Source organism: Gossypium raimondii, chromosome 10 (assembly GCF_025698545.1).
Source record: "Gossypium raimondii isolate GPD5lz chromosome 10, ASM2569854v1, whole genome shotgun sequence".
Classification (NCBI taxonomy): Eukaryota; Viridiplantae; Streptophyta; class Magnoliopsida; order Malvales; family Malvaceae; genus Gossypium; species Gossypium raimondii.
In genome coordinates, this window is record NC_068574.1 from 18,930,730 (window position 1) to 18,949,668 (window position 18,939).

Consider the following 18,939-nt stretch of genomic DNA (forward strand, 5'->3'; position numbering starts at 1 on the left):
TGCTATAATGCCCAAGTATCCTACTAAAAGTCGAGCTTCTGATCCAATAGGCTGACCATGACTGTTTCTAGATCGTATAAATCCTTTAATAGCTACGTCTTCGAGTTTTGCGCCTCCCACCACTTTCAATTAAAAAAATGGTATATGAATATAATAATTTGAAACAAAAATCAATAATAAAAGTCAACATGCATGTAAATTAAAGTTAACATTACTTTGAATTTCTACAGGTTTGTCAACTATATTCGGAACATTCAAAGATCCAATAGCAGTCTGTTGATCACTATTTGTTTTTTTCCAAAGTTGGAGGATTTTGAATAATACTTAGATCTCACAATCTTCTTCTAGACATATTATCTACAATACATATGAAATAGTTGAAATGTTAGTAACTAATTACAATAATAATAGTACATATAAAATAGTTGAAATATTTAACAAGATCAAGATTTAAATTATAATATTACATATAATTAAAAACTCGTAAAATCTTACTACATCATGATTCATAAATATCTTCATCCACATCCTGGCGAACCCATTGAAATTGTGTACTAGTACTAGGGATAGTTTCATTTAAGTTTTGTTCTAGAAAATGTAAAGTTTCTGATCTTTTGTCGATGTCATCTCTACTTCCATTGCCCATGTCAAACAAGTCTCTAGGGGTGTTACGGAGTACAACGTACCAACCCTCATTAGTTGGATCTTTCGAGTAAAAAACTTGTTTGATTTGAGAAGAAAATACATACGGCTCGTCTATCAATTATTGTCCAATGTGAATTAACCGAGAGAAGTTCACCATTGTAAAACCAAATTGATCTTTTTTTAATTCCGCGAACAGTATTAACATCAGCCCAATCACATCGAAATAGGACAACCTTTCGTTTGCCATAGTAATCTAACTCAATAATGTCCGTAAGAAGTCCGTAATACTTCACATTTCCCTCAACAGGATTACTGTCCCTAGAACTAGCATAACTTGTAATTGAAGAATTAACAACTATTCCACAATTTTGAGTCCTCCTCAATCTTTTGCAAGATTTTGTATGAAACCTGAATCCATTAATGAGGAAGGCATTATAACTTTTTACTACTCTATTCAGACCTTGGGAAAGCCATTTAACTTCTTCATTGACGTCCTTTCCACTCCAAATCTATTGAATTGAAAGTAAATTGATTAATTATAATGTTATAAAAAAAGTTATTATTTGTCATTGAAAGCTTCAGTTGCATTTCGTCTGCCCTAACAATTCATGAAAAGATTCTGTGAATAACTTATGAATCTCTCGATGTTGTAATCTTCAAGAGCATGAACGAGATCTCAAGACTTATTTGTACTCACTATGTTAAAAAGTGGATTGCTTAGTTAGAAGATAAACAAATGAAAAAGATGAATATTTATCAAATTTTAGAACTTACTTGCGTAATGGTTCAATTGAATCGTGGTGAAAAAGAACATATTAATGTGCTTGTATCCAAGATCTATCATCTAAGTATGCAATTTCAAATTTACCGATTGGTTTGTCCATAACTTCGAAATAGATAAGTTTCAGTTAGGCTATGATTAGTGAGCCCAGCAATTCTACTTGGTGTATTCAGTCTTGTTTCAACATCTTCTAAATATCTAGAGCAGAAAGTCATACACTCCTTTGCTAAGTAACCTTCAGTAATTGATCCTTCTGGATAACGTTTATTACGACAATAAGACTTCAATTTGCATAGAAACCTAAACACCATATACAACATTATCAAAAGTTGTAATTAAAGGTCTATTTATGAATGAATGAAAACTTTGCAAATAAATTAGCACCTCTCTATAGGATACATTCACCGATAGAAAACCGATCCACCAAGTTTTGCTTCATGAGGGAGATGGATTAGTAAGTACACCATAATAGTAAAGAACGAAAGTGGAAATATCTTCTCCAAGTTGTATAAAGTCAAGGCGGCTCGATCTTGTACTTTCTTAAGTTCTTCAACAATCAAAACTTTGCCACAAATAGCTTTCATTGTATTAGATAGTTCAATTATATAAGACGTCACCTTTTTTGACATACAACACCGTAAAGCAATTGGCAGTAAATCTTGCATCAAGATGTAATAATCATGCATACGCATTTGGAACCTTTATATCCTTCAACACCGTGCAGAACATTTCTTTTTCTTTCTTCGACATTGCAAAAATAGAAGGCGAAAACTGAGATTTTCCATTCGGAAGTAATTGGGGATGAATATCACACCGAATTCCTATGTCAACTAGATCAAGTCGACTCTTAAGATTGTCTTTCAATTTTCTATCGGCATTGAGAATTATTCCGATGATTTTCTCGCAAATATTGTTTTCAATATGCATGACATTAAGATTGTGTCGCAAAATGTGATGCTCCCAATAAGGCAACTCAAAAAAATACTTCTTTGTTTCCATAAGTCCGCCTCATTAAGATCATCCTCTTCATGATATTCATCATCACTCTGCAGATCAACATCGCCAACATACGCCTCCCTCGGTCTTCTCTTTTTTTTGCGTGTTGAATGGTTGATTCATCTTTCCATAACTGAAATTGATATCTTTTAACATGAACAAGATTTCAGATCTAATGGTCTGCTCAGGAGCAACTTTGAACTCTTCAGTACCATCAAATAGAGTCATTTACAATCTAAATCTATGATTTCCATCTAACCAACGAAGATGCCCCATATAAGAGAACTTCTTTCAATTATATAACCACTTCGAACATGTTTGTGCAGCACAACAAGGACAAGCATAACGCCCTTTGGGACTCCTACCAGATAAATTGACATAATCCAGGAAATCATTAATAGTCCACAACAAAGCTACACATAAATAAAAGTTCTCCTTTCTCAAGACGTCATATGTTTCAACACCCACCCATAACTGTTTCAACTCTTCAATAAGTGGTTGCATATAAATGTCAATATCATTCCCGAGACCTTTCTCTCTAGGGATAATCATAGATAAGATAAAAGAGGATTGCTTCATGCAAATCCATGGAGGGAAATTGTAAGGAACAAGCACTAAAGGCCAAGTATTGTACGAAGTGCTCGTGATTTTAAAATGATTAAATCCATCAGATACTAGCCCGAGCCTTACATTCGGAGGACCGCTTGCAAAACTTAGAAATTTACTGTCAAATTATTTCCAAGCTAAAGAATCCATAAAATGCTTTAATAATCCATCACCGGTTCGTTGATCATGATGCCACCTCATAGACTCAGATGTCTTTGATGACATGAAAAGCCTTTGAAGCCTTGGTATTAGTAGAAAATATCGCAAAATCATTACTGACTTCTTTCTTGAATGTGCTTCACCTTTATCCTCATTCACATCTTCTACATTCCTATTCATCCAACGAGATTTACCGCAAACATAACAAGACTATTGGTTTTTCTGATCACCCTAATACAACATGCAGTCATTTAAGCAACTATGAATTTTATTGTACCCAATGCCTAAATCTTTACCAGTTTCTTCATAACTTTGCATGACTGAGAGATTTTTGTAAAGGAAAACATATCCTTCAAAAACTCTAACAGCAGCATAAAAGAGTTTCCAGTCCACCCTCCCAAACATTTTAAGTGAAAAAGACAAATGCAGAAGAACAGTTTTGAAAATTTCGATCCCTCATAAAGTTCTTCATTCATTTCATTAAGTAACTTGTAGAACTTCGCCGCTTCTCCATTTGGCTCTTCATCAGGTGCACTTCTTCCCATTTCGATAAAAGCATTTCCACCAATATCACAATCATCGGATGCAATAATTTCAAGTGGAAACGATTGCAAACCATGACTGTGCATATTAAATGCATCCCGCAACATACATTCCATGTCATCTTTTCTAACAGACTGATGGTGAGCATTATGAGGACAAGCTGGATTAATTGTTGAAAAGGTTCTATGAGGTGTACACTTTCTATGGAAAATCCATTTTTTATACATCCGAATAAAACCATCAACAATTAGATATTCGTAGACAACTTCACGAATATGTCAATTAATGTTGTCACACTTCTTACACGGGCAAAGAATCATATTCTCTTGACTTGCATTTTGAAATGCAAAATTTAGAAAAGTTTGTACTCCATTTCGATAGTCGTTGCTTACTCTTGACAAATTCATCAACTCTTATCCATTTCGTAGTTCTTGAAGCCTAAAGTTGACAATAAATTAATGAGCAATTTTCTAACATGGAATTGGACTGGCAAACAAGTTTTTAAGGTTGAAGATGCAATTAAGAACACAGTGCATAAAGAAAACTTTGTACATGTCTAATTATCATTACAACTATATACCATTTAGACAAAACTAATGATGGAGTACAGAAAGTCCTTTCTTCTTGACAAATTAATGTCCTTTATATTCAGCCATTGCCTAGTTAATGTCCTTTATATTTAACCACACTGGTGTGGTTAGTACGAAATGAAGCAGTTTCTTTTTTCTTTTATTTGTTATGAAAAGTAGGCAATTAACTTTATATACAAAATAAATCTTTTATGATTTTTATGATTATATAATAATTGCATAAGTTTTATTTTATATAATGATAAAATAATTAGATAATTATTATAAATATATTTTTAAATTATTATTCAATATAAAATTATTTTAATATTTGATATAATAAATATATAAAATTTTATAATAATAAAATTTATATGAATTAATCATAAATAAGTAGATATATGGATAATAAAAGTAAATATAAATATAATTAATCGAAAATTAATTAATTATTCATAAAATTATTATGAAATATGATTATTTAATTAAATCATTAAAAATTAATTAATTAATTATTATGAAATATGATTATTTATTTAATTTTATCCACCACCACTTCCCTTTCATTTTTAATACTAGTTTAAAACTGGTTTAGTAAATCATTTAAAATCAACTATTATTTAATTATATAATTAATTAATTTACTTTAATTTAAAAATAAAATAAAAATTGTTCTCTTTTAAAGAAAAGGTCCAACCAATATAGTCAAAATTAATTAATACAATTATTTAATTTTGTACTATTTTATCAATAAAAGTTATTTTATTATAGGTCTAGTTAATTCATCTCACAATTTTAATTTTTTTAAAAATTTTGAGTATACCCATTCCAAACACATAATTGTATTCAACACTTACCATTTTAAGTACCTCTTAATATAATATTCCAAATTAAAACTTTAGGAATATTTAGTAGTTTAAATAAATTTATTTCATTCAACCAACAATATTTTACTTTTTGACCACATTATCCCAAAGTGTCTTACTAATGGACCTTCGTGTCATCTTCTATTGCATAAAATCTCATTAGTTGTAAAATCACTACAAAATAATATATTACGACTTCAAAAACCTAATAAAAGCGATTCATGCTTCTTCTCTTTTAAGCAAATGTAGAATCAAGCTTTAGTTATTCAATATTTATTTTTTTCAATTTATCAAATAAAATTAACTAAAAGTTGTTTTTATTATAAAATTTGATTTAGAAAGAATGAACTTCCAATTGAAACTCATCCTTACTAGGAATGTAGGGAAGCCAAGTCTTGCTCATACATGTATATAATTGAGCTATTGACTTAATAACAAATCTCTCTGTCACCAAGTGTATAAGCTTGATTTTATCTTTAATGATATGAGGCTAATTGAATAGCTCACTAACTTTTAGAATCAATATCAAATTTGAAGAATAAAACTCTATCAATGTTAGCCCTATTTTAAGTTTTTCTGAGTGAAATTCAAACATTTAACTCTGTTGATCAACTTGGTTAGAATATACCACTAACAATATAAAATGAAAAATGCTTCAACTTTTTGAAAAATTACAGCAACTCAATGACAACATATCGAAAAAAGAACTTGCATTCACAACGTGGTCACAGTGTGCTTCTCTTCCTTGTCCTTTTGGAATAACCTATATAAACATAGTTAAAGAAATGAGCAGATCAGACGACCTAGTTATTAACTGCCTAGTATCTCTTCCCCTTTTATTTTTCTAATATATGCATAAATACATATACATATTTATAAATAAGGCAACAAAGCAACATAAAACTTTCATGAACTACTTACAATAGAATAAAGGGAATATGAATTCATAACTTTATAAGACTTGTTTACATAAGGTCTCTAATGCCCCCCTTTATAGGAATTTTTCCATACAGTCGAAATCTACAACAAATTCAATAAATAAGGCAGATATAATCACAAATCATCATCTAATGTAAATCTCCAAAATCAATTTAAAATGCAACAAGTCTTAACATGCAAATATTTCAGGAAAATTATCACAATACATGTTGAATGGATAAAAACTTTCACATGATATAATTAGAGGGTATCATTGTATTACAATTTACATTGCTCTTAAGAACACCAATGAGAGAAGCTGGAAAACAAAAAGTGAAATTTCAGATACAATACAAAGCATCTAATCATCTAATCAAATTATAAGATGAAATCATGGCAATTGTTTTAATGTTTTTCAAACCCATACTAGATTCAAAAGATTGTTACTGCTAGAAATGAGCATGCACAACATAACAAAGAATGATACAAAATAAAAAAGAGAAAGAACAATGGTACAAAATTATTTCTTTGATTAAAACATTCTATTTTGTTGAATTTGGCATTAAAAAATATATATCCAACCTCCTAAACTTTCAATAACTTTTAGAATGATAGAAAATAACACAACAAAAAACCAACGGAAAAAATAAAAACTAGCTACATTGTCCTAGTTCCCAAATTCCAATCAAGATCAAACCCAAAAGGAAAAGTAGATCAGACAACAAAAAAACTCAAATTTTGAAACGATCAACAAACAAAACCAACCCAGAACAAAAAACCATAGAAAAAGCCGAACTACAAGTGCAAAATCTAAAAATTAACCAAATAGATTAAAAAGAGCAAATCAGATACTAGTGACTCACCGTGTAGCAGAAGAATTACCAACTTGTCTCCATATTACCTGTTATGTGTCTCATCGACACTATATAGTGTGTAAGGATGGGTGGTTGTTTTTAACCCCACATGGTGTGATGGGATAGACGAAGATGGTGTGTAGAGGACAGGGGTAGGATTCTGTATAACTGTTTGGATTATCTAATTCTGATATCTGTATCTGCTAAGGACTTAGGTCCATATTTGTATATGTTCTGCAGATAAGAATACTATGTACATTGCATGTCTATCTCCATTGGGTTACACACTAATTTTATGAAAACTCACATCTATTTTTCTGTTTTCTACAGGTAACCCTTAGACATAAGCGGGTTGTTACGACGGAGGCTCAACGCTGACCACTAGTTAAAATTTCCTTTGGGTTTTCGGCATTTTAAAATTCTGGATTCATTTGAGAGTTTGTAACTTTTGGGACTCATTGAGTTGTATGGTGTTAACTGTTGGTTTTGGTTTTGATTGTTGACTGTCTTGGGCTGGTTTCAAAAAGATTTACGAAAATGATAATTTTACGCAAACAAAGGTTTTTCTAGAAACATGAACTGGGTTTCTAAAATATAATGACTTTTAAGATTTTCACTGAAAATGATGTTTTTGCGAATGAATAAACTCACAGCGATTTTCGTAATAAACCAGTAAATGAATATGTTTTGTAAAATTTGGACACTTTATAACAAGTAACTTTATAAGGTTTGTGTCGAAATCAAAATAGTTTCAAAACCCTTCTTCGTAACACTCTTAGATTTGGTCATAACGTCTAGGTCAGGTTTAGAGTGTTATATTTAGTGGTATCAAAGCCAGGTTACAAAACTCGAGCTGTGAATTTTGGGTTCCAAAATTGGGATTGAAAAAGGACTGGTTTGTAAACAAAAAATTGTTTCTTTTTAAGTAAGTATGTGGTACACCGAGTCTCCGGTGTCGATCTTCTAAGTACTACTAAACTTAGAAAATACTGTGGTTAGAACTCTCTAAAATTGTACTGAGTTAGTTAGAGACTAAACTTCTGAAACATTCTGAATTTTTGATATCTGATGCATAAAACATCTGGTAATAAACACTGAAACTGATGCATAAAATTTTGTAATGTAGATTAAACTGAAACTACAGTGAGCACAAGTGGTCGAGGTATTCGTGGGCGCGGCGGGCGTCATAAAGGGACTCGAGCTGAGTTTTCTTCTTTGGGTAGTATACCGAATCTAGATACAAGTGAGACACCGGTTTCACCTGCTACTGAGACTGGGTCTCAAAGCCACTTGGCTAGGTTTTAGAAAGGGTCGTTGGACCCTATTCTGGATCTGAGGGTCGTGGGTCAGTAACTAAACGAATCCAGTCAAATAGAGCTAAGCTGTTTAGGGGCGTCACACGAGTCGCCTCTACTGTGGCTGAGTATTGGTTGGAGGTCATAGTGAGGATAATAAATGACATTGACTGCATTCCTGAGTAAAAACTGAAGGGTGCAGTTTATTTACTTCGCAACGAAGCTTATTAATGGTGGTTATCGGTTGAGGAGGGTACTCAACCAGATCATCTGAACTGGGACTACTTTAAGACTGTCTTCTAAGGAAAATATGTGGGCGCGAGCTATGTTGATGCTCGTAGGCGTGAGCTCATGAATCTTACGCAAAGTGATAAGTTAGTGGCCGAGCATGAGGTCGAATTTCTAAGATTGTGTCGTTATGCTCAAGGCAAGGTGGCATCAAAGTATGAGAAATGTGTTCGTTTCGAGGACGACTTGGGGGATAGTTTGAAGGTATTGATAGCTCTACAGAGGGAGCGAGAGTTTACTGTTTTAGTAAATAAGGTGAAGATCGCCAAAAAAGTTAAACATGTGGAGTGCCAGAATTGAGACCGATTGAGAGGCAAGAATAAGAGGTATTCGGATCCTTCAAGTTCTATTCAGAGACCTAAGAAATGGGTTAGACTTGATGGGCCTTCTAGAGTGGGAGTTCTAGTATCTTCTACTGGGGTTTAGCTATATAGTGGTTGTGGTAGGCGCCATACGGGCGAGTGTTGGAGAAGATTAGGGGCTTGTCTACAATGTAGGTCATTAGAGCATCAGATTAGAGAGTGCTCACATCATACTAATTAGATACAAGCTTCAGGACTGATTTTTGTTTAACCTCAGAGGGCAGTACAATAGCCACCTCGGGGCCGAAGACCGACTAGGGATGGTAATGGTATGGGCCGAGGACAGAGAGCACCGGGTAGATGTACTAATCAGACTGAGGTGAGGCAGCCTATATTGGTTTATGCCGCTTGACACAGAGATCACAGAGACGCCCTTGATGTGATCACGGGTACGTTTTTAATTTTTGATGCTCCACATACTGCTTTGATAAACATAGGTTCTACACACTCCTATGTAGCTAGTACTATTTTTGAAAACTTGGGGATTATTTTTTAGTGTACTTCTGGTGAGATTATTGTACTGAGTCCGTTGAGGCAATCTGTTCGGGTAAATAGACTTTATAGGAATATCCTGTTAGAAGTACAAGGGGTTGTGTTTCCGACAAATCTGATGGAGCTACCATTTGGAGAGTTCGAATTAATTTTGGGTATGGATTAGTTAGCACCGAGTTAGTCTAGACTGTGCGACTAAAAGGGTCGTTTTGAGAACTAAAGATGATAAGAAAATTGTTGTGATCGGTGAGCGTCGAGTTTACCTATCTAATGTTATATCCACTCTAGTGGCTGAGAAATTGGTTTTAAAAGGTGTGAGGCATATTTGGCCTATGTCAGTGTTCAGTTTTTGGGGATTCTTCTATTGGGGATATTAGAACAGTGAGAGAATTTCTGAATATTTTTCTTGAGGAGCTACCGGGTTTACCTCCGAATCGAGAAGTTAAGTTTGGTATTGAGCTTTTACCGGGTACAGTTTTGGTGTCCATCGCTTCATACCGTATGGCACCAAAAGAGCTTACAGAGCTTAAGGCTCAACTTCAAGGACTTTTGGATCGTGGTTTCATGAGGGGCTGTGGTTTTATATGTAAAGAAAAAGGATGGTACCATGAGGATGTGCATCGACTATCGGCAACTGAATAAGTTAACTGTGAAGAATAAGTACCCACTTCTGATGATCGACGACATATTTTATCTGTTTCGTAGGGCTGCGATATTTTTGAAAATAGATCTCCATTCCAAGTATCATCAGCTTAGGGTTAAGGAAGCTGATATTCATAAGACGGCTTTTAGGCCTCGTTATAGGCACTATGAGTTTTTAGTTATACCCTTCGGTTTGACGAATGCTCCGATAGCATTCATGGATCTAATAAACCAAATTTTTTAACCGTATTTGGATCAGTTTGTCGTAGTCTTCATTGATGATATTCTGGTGTACTCTAAGACTAAGGATGAACATGATGAGAATTTTAGAGTAGTGTTTCAAATACTTCGAGTAAAAACAGCTCTATACTAAGTTGAGCAAGTGTGAATTCTGGTTACGGGAAGTAAAATTTTTGGGGCACATAGTTTCTGCTGAAGAAATCCGAGTTGATCTTAGGAAGATTGAGGTTGTGCTTGATTAGAAACAGCCTAAGAACTTTTTGAGACCTGCAGTTACTATCAGAGGTTTGTTGAGGGGTTATCACTGATTGTAGCTCCTCTAACTAAGCTTTTACTTAAGAATGTTCCTTCTGTCTCAGCTGATGCGCAACAATCGAGCATCGAGAAGCTCAAGTCTATTCTAACTCAATCTCCTATTCTGATACAGCCTGAATCTGGTACGGAGTTTATGGTGTATAGTGATGCATCACACGTTGGTTTGGGACCTGTATTGATGCAAGATTGTAAGGTTGTGGCTTATGCATCCCGACAGCTTAAGTCACATGAGGGGAATTATCCGACGCATGATTTTGAGCTAGCTGCCGTGGTGTTTGCGTTAAAGATCTGGAGGCACTATCTGTATGGTGAGAGATATCCATCTACATCGATCACAAGAGCCTCAAGTACCTCATTACTCAAAAAGAGTTGAATCTTAGATAGCGTCGATGGCTTAAGCTGCTTAGGGATTATGACTACACGATAAAGTATCATCCCGATAAGGCAAATATTGTGGCCGATGCTTTCACTCGTAGAACGTTGACTAATATGGGGCATTGTTCGCTCGTCTCAGTTTGTTTGATGATGGGGGTCTGTTAGCCGAGTTGCAAGTTAATCCGACTTGGATTGGGCAGATTTGAGAAAAGTAATTAGGGGATGAGTCTCTGGTTTTGCGATTTTTTCAGGTTGAGAGTGGCAACACATCTGATTTTGGACTATGTAATGGTGGAGTTTTGTGTTTCTGAGGACCGGTTTGTGTACCAAACGATTCTGATCTGAGACAATCAATTTTGAGGGAAGCGTATAGTAGCCCTTATGCTATGCATCTCGGTGGTAATAAAATGTATCGGGATCTCTGTGAACTATACTAGTGGTCAATTTTGAAACGAGAGGCAACAGATTTCGTTTATCGTTGTCTGGCATGCGAACAAGTTAAGGCTAAGCACCAGTTGCCTTCAGGTTTGCTCTAACCCATGAAGATTCCTTTATGGAAATGAGAACGTGTGACGATGGACTTCGTTAGTGGGTTGCCTTTAACACCCACTAGGAAGGATTCTGTTTGAGTTATCGTGGATTAATTGTCCAAGTCTGCCCATTTTATTTTGATTCGGACGGACTATTCTCTAGAAAAGTTAGTAAAGCTCTACATTTCTAAAATTTTAAGACTACATGGGGTTCCAATTTTGATAATCACTGATAGGGATTCTCGCTTCACTTCTCAGTTTTGGAATAAACTCCACAAAGCTGTAGGTTTGAGATTAGACTTCAGTACTGCGTTCCATCCTCATACCGATGGTCAATCTGATAGGGTGATTCAGATACTGGAGTATATGCTTCAGAGTTGTGTGATTGACTTTCGAGGGAGTTGGGAGGATTTTTTACTGTTAACTGAGATCGCCTACAACAATAGTTTCCAGATTAGCATCCAAATGGCACCTTACGAGGCTCTATATGGTCGCAAGTGTCGTACTCTGCTATGTTGGACTAAGTTGGGTGAACGATGGGTTTTGGGTCCTAGTTGGTTTTCGAGACTAAAGATAATGTTAGACTGATTTGGGATCATCTTAAGACAGCTTTTGATAGACAAAAGTCTTATACGGATCTGAAAGTGAGGGATATCGAATACTTTGTGGGTGATTTCGTATTCCTTAAGGTATCTCCATGGAAGAAAGTTCTGCAGTTTGGTCGTAAGGGCAAGTTAAGCCCTAGGTTTATTGTACTGTATCAGATTCTGAAGCTTGTGGGACCAGTTACTTATCAGTTAGAGCTACCTCCAAAGTTAGACCGTATCCATGATGTGTTTCACGTCTCAATGTTGAGGCGATATCGATCTGATCTATTGTACGTTGTCTTTGTTGAGGAGATCGAGGTTAGACCGGACTTGACATTTGAGGAGGAGCCAGTTTAGATTTTAGATCGAGATATTAAGGTTCTGAGTAGGAAGTCAATCCCATTAGTTAAGGTTCTGTGGCAGAATCATGGCACTAAGAAAGCTACATGGGAACCTGAGGACTCGATGTGTCAGCAGTATCCTTATCTATTCAGATCAGGTAAATTTCGAGGCTGAAATTTCTTTTAAGAAGTAGAGTTGTAACACCCTGAATAATTTATTTATGTTTCTGTAAATCCTAACACATAAATGAGTAAATGCTTCAGTTGCTAAGTGTTCTAATTGTGTGTTTGAGGTCTTAGGTTCAAGTTCCACTCTCTAGAAATTTTGTTATGTTTGATCCTAGCCTTATCCCTACTGGATAGGCTTATGTTATATTGTTTGTAAACTCATATCAGAATGAGCTTGCTAGTTCAAGTGGTTAGGAGTTAGCTTACTAGAGGTCTTGTGTTCGAATCCTCGTGCGAGTGTGGATGTTAATTTTTGTCTTAGTTGTCTGAAAAAGTTTGGATGGGTTTGGAAGTCTGTGTAAGTGGATGAGAGAGTGGGTAGTTGGGATTGGGTTAATAGGAGATTATACCTAAAATTGGGGGATTATGGGATTTTTTATTGTAATTTTTAATTTTTATTATTTTTCTCCCTCTTCCCAAATATTTTCTGACGTCAATTCTGCTTTCCTCCTCTGTCTGACGTTTTTCTTTTTTCCCTTCTCTGTATTTTTTGTTTTTGCGGTTCTCCTTTAATTTTGTTCACCCTTTTTGCTTTCTTCTCATTGTAATCCAGAATTTCAGTGTTTTATGTGCAGTTGGGTAAGTAGGGATTTCACTTGTCTGTAGGTTTCGATTTCTGTAAGCTGTTGGGTTTATTCTTTTCATTTGAATTTCTAAATGGTGTGAAGTAAGGGAGATTGATTTTCTATGATGTATTGAGTAGGAGTAGTTGGTGAACCTGGGAATTTCGCTCCAACAGCATAAACCGCAATAGGGGTAGTTCTTATCGCGTTAAGTGTGTTTGCGCGATTCGATTTTACAATGTTAAATTCGTAATTGGTTGTTAATTTGTTGTTAATTGGTTGTGGTAATACTATTTCTAGGTTCTGGTGGTCTCAGGATTACTATGGCATCAAAAACGAACTAGGTGTGTGGAGATAACACGAGAAATTGAGGTTCGACGAAAGCCAAAAAAGGAGACTGTCGATGCCACACGAGTATGTGCCTTGTTGTGTGACGACAAGAGTGTGGCCGTGTGGGCCACACAAGCTAGGCCGAATTTGACGTGTGGGCCCACACGAGTATGCCACACGAGCGTATGGGCTTTGAGCCAGGCTATGTGGGCCACACGGGCAAGGCCAAATTGGGCGTGTGAGCCAAAAATTCTAAAATTTTCCCTAGGGTCGCACGGGTTGTTCCGATCGACTATGGGCCTCTCGTAGGATCGATAAGGGCTAATCAAACCCTTTTTATGTGATCTGATATTCTGATAATCTAATCTGAGTGGGTAACTGATATGTATGTTTGACTGTACTATTTAAGTATGTATGTTATCCATATACGAGCATGTTAAGCATGTTAAATTTGTTATTTCTGTATCTGTATTCTGTATTTGTGTTTAGGGTGAGATTTGTATATGCGGAAGAAGTGATTTGTACGGCGACCTTTCGCCCATATTCTAGCAGCTTGACTTCATATTATTTTTCATGTGTCGCATCGACACTATATGGTGTGTAAGAATGGGTGGGTGTTTTTAACCCCACATGGTGCGATGGGATGCACGGAGATGATGTGTAGAGGATGCGGGTAGGATTCTTTATATCTGTTTGGATTATCTTATTCTAAGATTTGTTTCTGCTAAAGACTTACGTCTGTATTTGTATATGTTTTGCAAATAAGAATACTGTATACATTTGCATGTCTATCTCTGTTGGGTTACACATTGAGTTGATGAAAACTCAGATATGTTTGTCTGTTTAGTACATGTAACCCTCGGACATAGGTGGGTCGTTACGACGGAGGCTCGGCGGTGACCACTAGTTAAAATTGCCTTTGGGTTTTTGGTATTTTAAAATTCTGGGTTCATTTGAGAGTTTGTAATTTTTGGGAGTCTCTGGACTGTATGGCTTTGACTGTTGGTTTTGATTGTTTGCTATCTTGCTCTGGTTTTCGAAACAATTTACGAAAATGACAGTTTTACGCAAACAAAGGTTTTTCTGGAAACACGAACTGAGTTTTTAAAATATAATGACTTTTGAGATTTTCGCTACAAATGATGTTTTGGCGAATGAATAAACTCACGATGGTTTCGGTAATAAACCAGTAAATAAATATGTTTTGTAAAATTTGGACGCTTTATAACAAGTAACTTAATAAGGTTTATGTCGAAATAAAAACAGTTTCAAAACCCTTCTTCGTAACACTCCCGGATTTGACCATAACGTCTAGACCGGGTTTAGAGTGTTACACACCCAACCAAAACGCCCTTTCGACCACCTTACACACCACAATTGGGCTATGGTAGGCCCATCCAGTCTACACACCACAAAGGGCTATGGTAGACCCATATCAGATTAATTTGCAGTTTGACTGCAAAAACAAACTTCCTTCTCTTCACAACCAAAACCCCATATTTTTATGCAAATGCAAAAATGCACACAATATGCAAATGGACATACAGAAACATGAATACACATATTCGATTGAACAGATTCAAAATCAGAAATACTTGTATTCAGTTATAACATAGCAAACACACTAATCATAATGTCGCAATTATCATATCCCAAACTCATACGAAAGTCAAAACTAATTTAACATGCCAAAAAGGCTTTTATGCAAATCACAAAATTAAATCTAATGAATTCCTATTCATAATCATATTTAAACCAAATTAATGACCCACACACTCCTACAGAGCTTAAATGTATAAGGAAGTGGTGCATAAATCACACCCAAAACTACTACAAACATGAAATTAACCATACAAAATTATTCTCAATTACGAGTGTTCAAGAAACACACTTTAAACCTGAATCCCAAGCACCAAGAATTGACTAATTCGCCTCTACAAAATCATTCTAAAAACTAAATTTCACAAATATATAATAAAAAATCTATCCAAACCTTCGCCTAAACCATACAAAATAATCAAAGAACTCAACTAAAAATCAAAGAAACCGCACTTACCCGCTCCCAGAACCTTGATGAAAGCAAGGAAAATAAAATGAATAAAAGGAAAGTAGATTACAGTAGCAAAAGGGATCAAACAAATATTGAGTTAGGGAAATAAAGAACAAAAACAAAACAAAAGGGATATGGAAATGGAAAAGTGGACGTGAAAGAGAAAAATGGGGAACCAATATGAGGAAAGAAAATTTAGAGCTAATAATTTTTTTATAAAATTATTAAAAATATATAAATAAAATTATTAAAATATTTCCCAATTAAACAAAAATAATAAACTCCACTTCGTACGTACAAGGATTTGAACTCAAGACCTAAGGGTAAGCTAAAGCCTTACCACTGAACCAGCAGGCTAATTCTTTTTTCTAATTCGTCACGAAAAATGTAAAAACTTAACCGAAGTCTCTGACTTACATGCAAATCTTAATTCTTCTAACCCCCAAACCCGGGATGTTACACGAGTCATGCATATATAGTTCATCATCCACTCAGAATTAAGGTATGTCACACTATGAACGTCATAAGCAAATAAATCCACAAACGGATTCAGGATCTATTTTTCTTGGGTCATATCCGATGTACTATTAGTCTAGTCAGTCATATCTATGTCTCTATCTTCTGAGAATCATCAGCTCCAATGGACAAAACATCTCCTCAATTAGACTTGATAGAAAACATATTAGTCTTTCAATCGGTTTGCTCATTTCCGACTAGACAAAATACATGTTTTGGTTTGTCTACTAATATAAGTTGTCTTTCCATATTACAATCTGACAACGTAACACCACTTAGTATTAGTTTAAACATTAGATAACTAGTGAGCCAATATTTGCTTCTATTTTGCTTTGTATGCAAAAACCATATGAGGACAATTATACAAAATATATTAATGTAATCCATGAATTTGTTTTATTAACCAATCTGTTCAAAAAAATTAAAAGTTTATAAACGAATATACTAGATTCAGGGTACCTGATCCAACACTTGCCAACACTCCCTTCAGGTTTGCACTTAGTTTTGAAGAGCCACTTACAGTTTACAATGTTTTTGGAGGAATCAGGAGGAACCAAGTCTCATGATTAATTTCTGACCAATGCATTAAACTCAAATTTCATAATAATGTTAGATTTGGTGCCCTAAGTGTAGTTTATTCGTTTATACACTTGTAATTTTTTCGAACATACTGGTTAATAAAATTATTCATGAATTACATCAATACCCTTTGTATATTATCCTCACGTGATTTTGCATGTAAAACAAAATAGAAGCAAATATTGGCTCATTGGCTCTCTAATGTTTAACTAATTTTAAGTGATATTACGTAGTCAGGTCATAATATGAAAAGACAAGTTATATTAGTAGACAAACCTAAACATATCCTTTATCTAATCGGATATGAGAAAATTCATTGAAAGACTAATATGTCGTCTATCAAGTCCAATTGAGGAGATACTTTGTCCATCGGAGCGGATGACTCCCAAAAGATAGAGACATAAATGTGAATGACTTAACTAATAGTACGTCGGATAGGACCTAAGAAGAATAGATCCTGAATCTGTTTGTTGATTTATTCACTTGTGACGTTCATTGGACTAAGTATGCATGACTCATATACCTTGATATAAGTAAAAGCCTATGTTCGAGTAGATAAAAAACTGAAAGTTTCTGCGTTACGACTTTTGCAGTATGTAGCATCATTCAAAATAGTGGAATTCATAGCCCAAGACATGGGTAAATGATATCCTTTCATTGATATTAAATGATAGATGAAAAGTAAACATGGCCATGGATCGTTTGTCTTTGTGATGAATGACTAAATTACTATTTGATAGTAATCGACTTTTCATGAATGAAGATATAATGGTTACCATGAAATAAAATAGAATCATATTGGGAGAATGGATTTATCCCAAAGAGACTAAGAATATCCTATGAGGGTAACACACTTATGACAAGGTCATTAGACGAGCATTGGTCGGGTAGCTTTTGCAATGGTATGTAATTAGGGAGAGCTCAGTCATGATACTATAGTAAAATGATTTCGTGACTGAATAAGTTTATAATCAATAGGTGAAAAACTGGAATTAATTATAAATCATTTGAGCCTTAATCACATATGTCCAATTGATCCCTCTATTAGCTCATTGAAACTAGAAATAAATTATATGTTGAATAAAATGAATAAAATTAGATAAAAATGATAAAATTAGATAAATAGATTGAATATCGTTTCTCACAAAATCTCATTTTTCATTACCATTATGGCCCTTAAAATAAACTTTTAAACCCTTCATTTGATTTGTCCCTAAAAGAATGAAACCCATTTGCAATCTATTGCATGCATTTGCATTTGGGGTACCTTTTGTCTCTTCAAAACTCGGTTCTTGTTGAAGTGTGAAGAAGGAAGATGAATGGTAGGTTATAGTACACGCATTTCATGCTCTCTGCCTTTACCTTAATTCTCAAAATAAGTAGATATTTTGATGAATTAATTGTGTATGGCTAATCGAATTTAAATGATTTCCTTTTTGTAGTTTAGATTAAAAATCATGATTATTATTTATTTATATTCAATCAAATTGTCTTAGAATTTAAAGTTGGGCTTAAATTGAGCCCAACACGTAAATGAGTTCACTCGTCAATAAATACGAAAGGTCGTATTCAAAAATTTTAAAATTGATACGACTGGTCATAACAGTGTAAGATGCAATGATTCATTTATTAAGTGAATAAATAATATTTTAATTTTAATTATTTTGATATAACTAGTATTGAAAATAATTAAAAATATGTTGTTATATTTGAACACTTGGATCTTTTAATACAAATATGACATTATAATCTTTTAAATAAATAATTTTAAGGGAAAAAGCTTATAGTCTATATAGAGTTTTTTATTAGGAACGAAAACAAAATTACAAATTCTTGAGGATAACAAAAGCTTAATTTTTATTTTAAAATAGCACCAGTTGATTTATGTCTTTTCAAGGAAAGCTAAAATTTCAATTTAATTATTTCAACTAAAGACCGAGGTTCTTTCCATTCCAACTTACTTAAAGTAAATAAAAGTATGCATAGTTTTTATTTTATTTTATTTTCACTAAAAATGGAGTAATTTATATAAAATATTGATTCTGATATTTAAAATAAATAACTCACTTTCATATATTTTTTGTGAATATAGTAAATGATATCACATTATTAATAATGTTAATGGCTTGTTGATCAAATTTCATGTGAAAATAAAAATTATATATATTCTTCAGGATGATGCCAAAGTTATGTCCACATTCATGGCTTCACAATTAATGTTAAGAATCACACATCTCTCTTTGACTTAGTTATTTCCATACTTTTAAAT

General features: G+C 34.2%; 1 protein-coding gene across 1 annotated transcript; it reads left to right on the forward strand.

Moving 5' to 3' along the window:
• The first annotated feature begins 8,583 nt into the window (after nucleotides 1-8,583).
• Nucleotides 8,584-12,420, forward strand: LOC128033898 (uncharacterized). Its single transcript, XM_052622392.1, has 7 exons — nucleotides 8,584-8,724; nucleotides 9,379-9,429; nucleotides 9,714-9,976; nucleotides 10,530-10,874; nucleotides 11,198-11,263; nucleotides 11,821-11,978; nucleotides 12,086-12,420. The coding sequence occupies exons 1-7, from the start codon at nucleotides 8,584-8,586 to the stop codon at nucleotides 12,418-12,420; spliced, it is 1,359 nt and encodes a 452-aa protein (XP_052478352.1).
• Nucleotides 12,421-18,939: the final 6,519 nt, after the last annotated feature.

Excerpts from the sequence above, each read along its gene's own strand:
- LOC128033898 (XM_052622392.1), top strand. The coding sequence starts at position 8,584 with ATGAATCTTACGCAAAGTGATAAGTTAGTGGCCGAGCATGAGGTCGAA. Across the intron at positions 8,725-9,378 it reads ACTTGGGGGATAGTTTGAAG|TGTACTTCTGGTGAGATTAT; the intron begins GTATTGATAGCT and ends ATTATTTTTTAG. Across the intron at positions 10,875-11,197 it reads AAGATCTGGAGGCACTATCT|GTTGAGAGTGGCAACACATC; the intron begins GTATGGTGAGAG and ends CGATTTTTTCAG.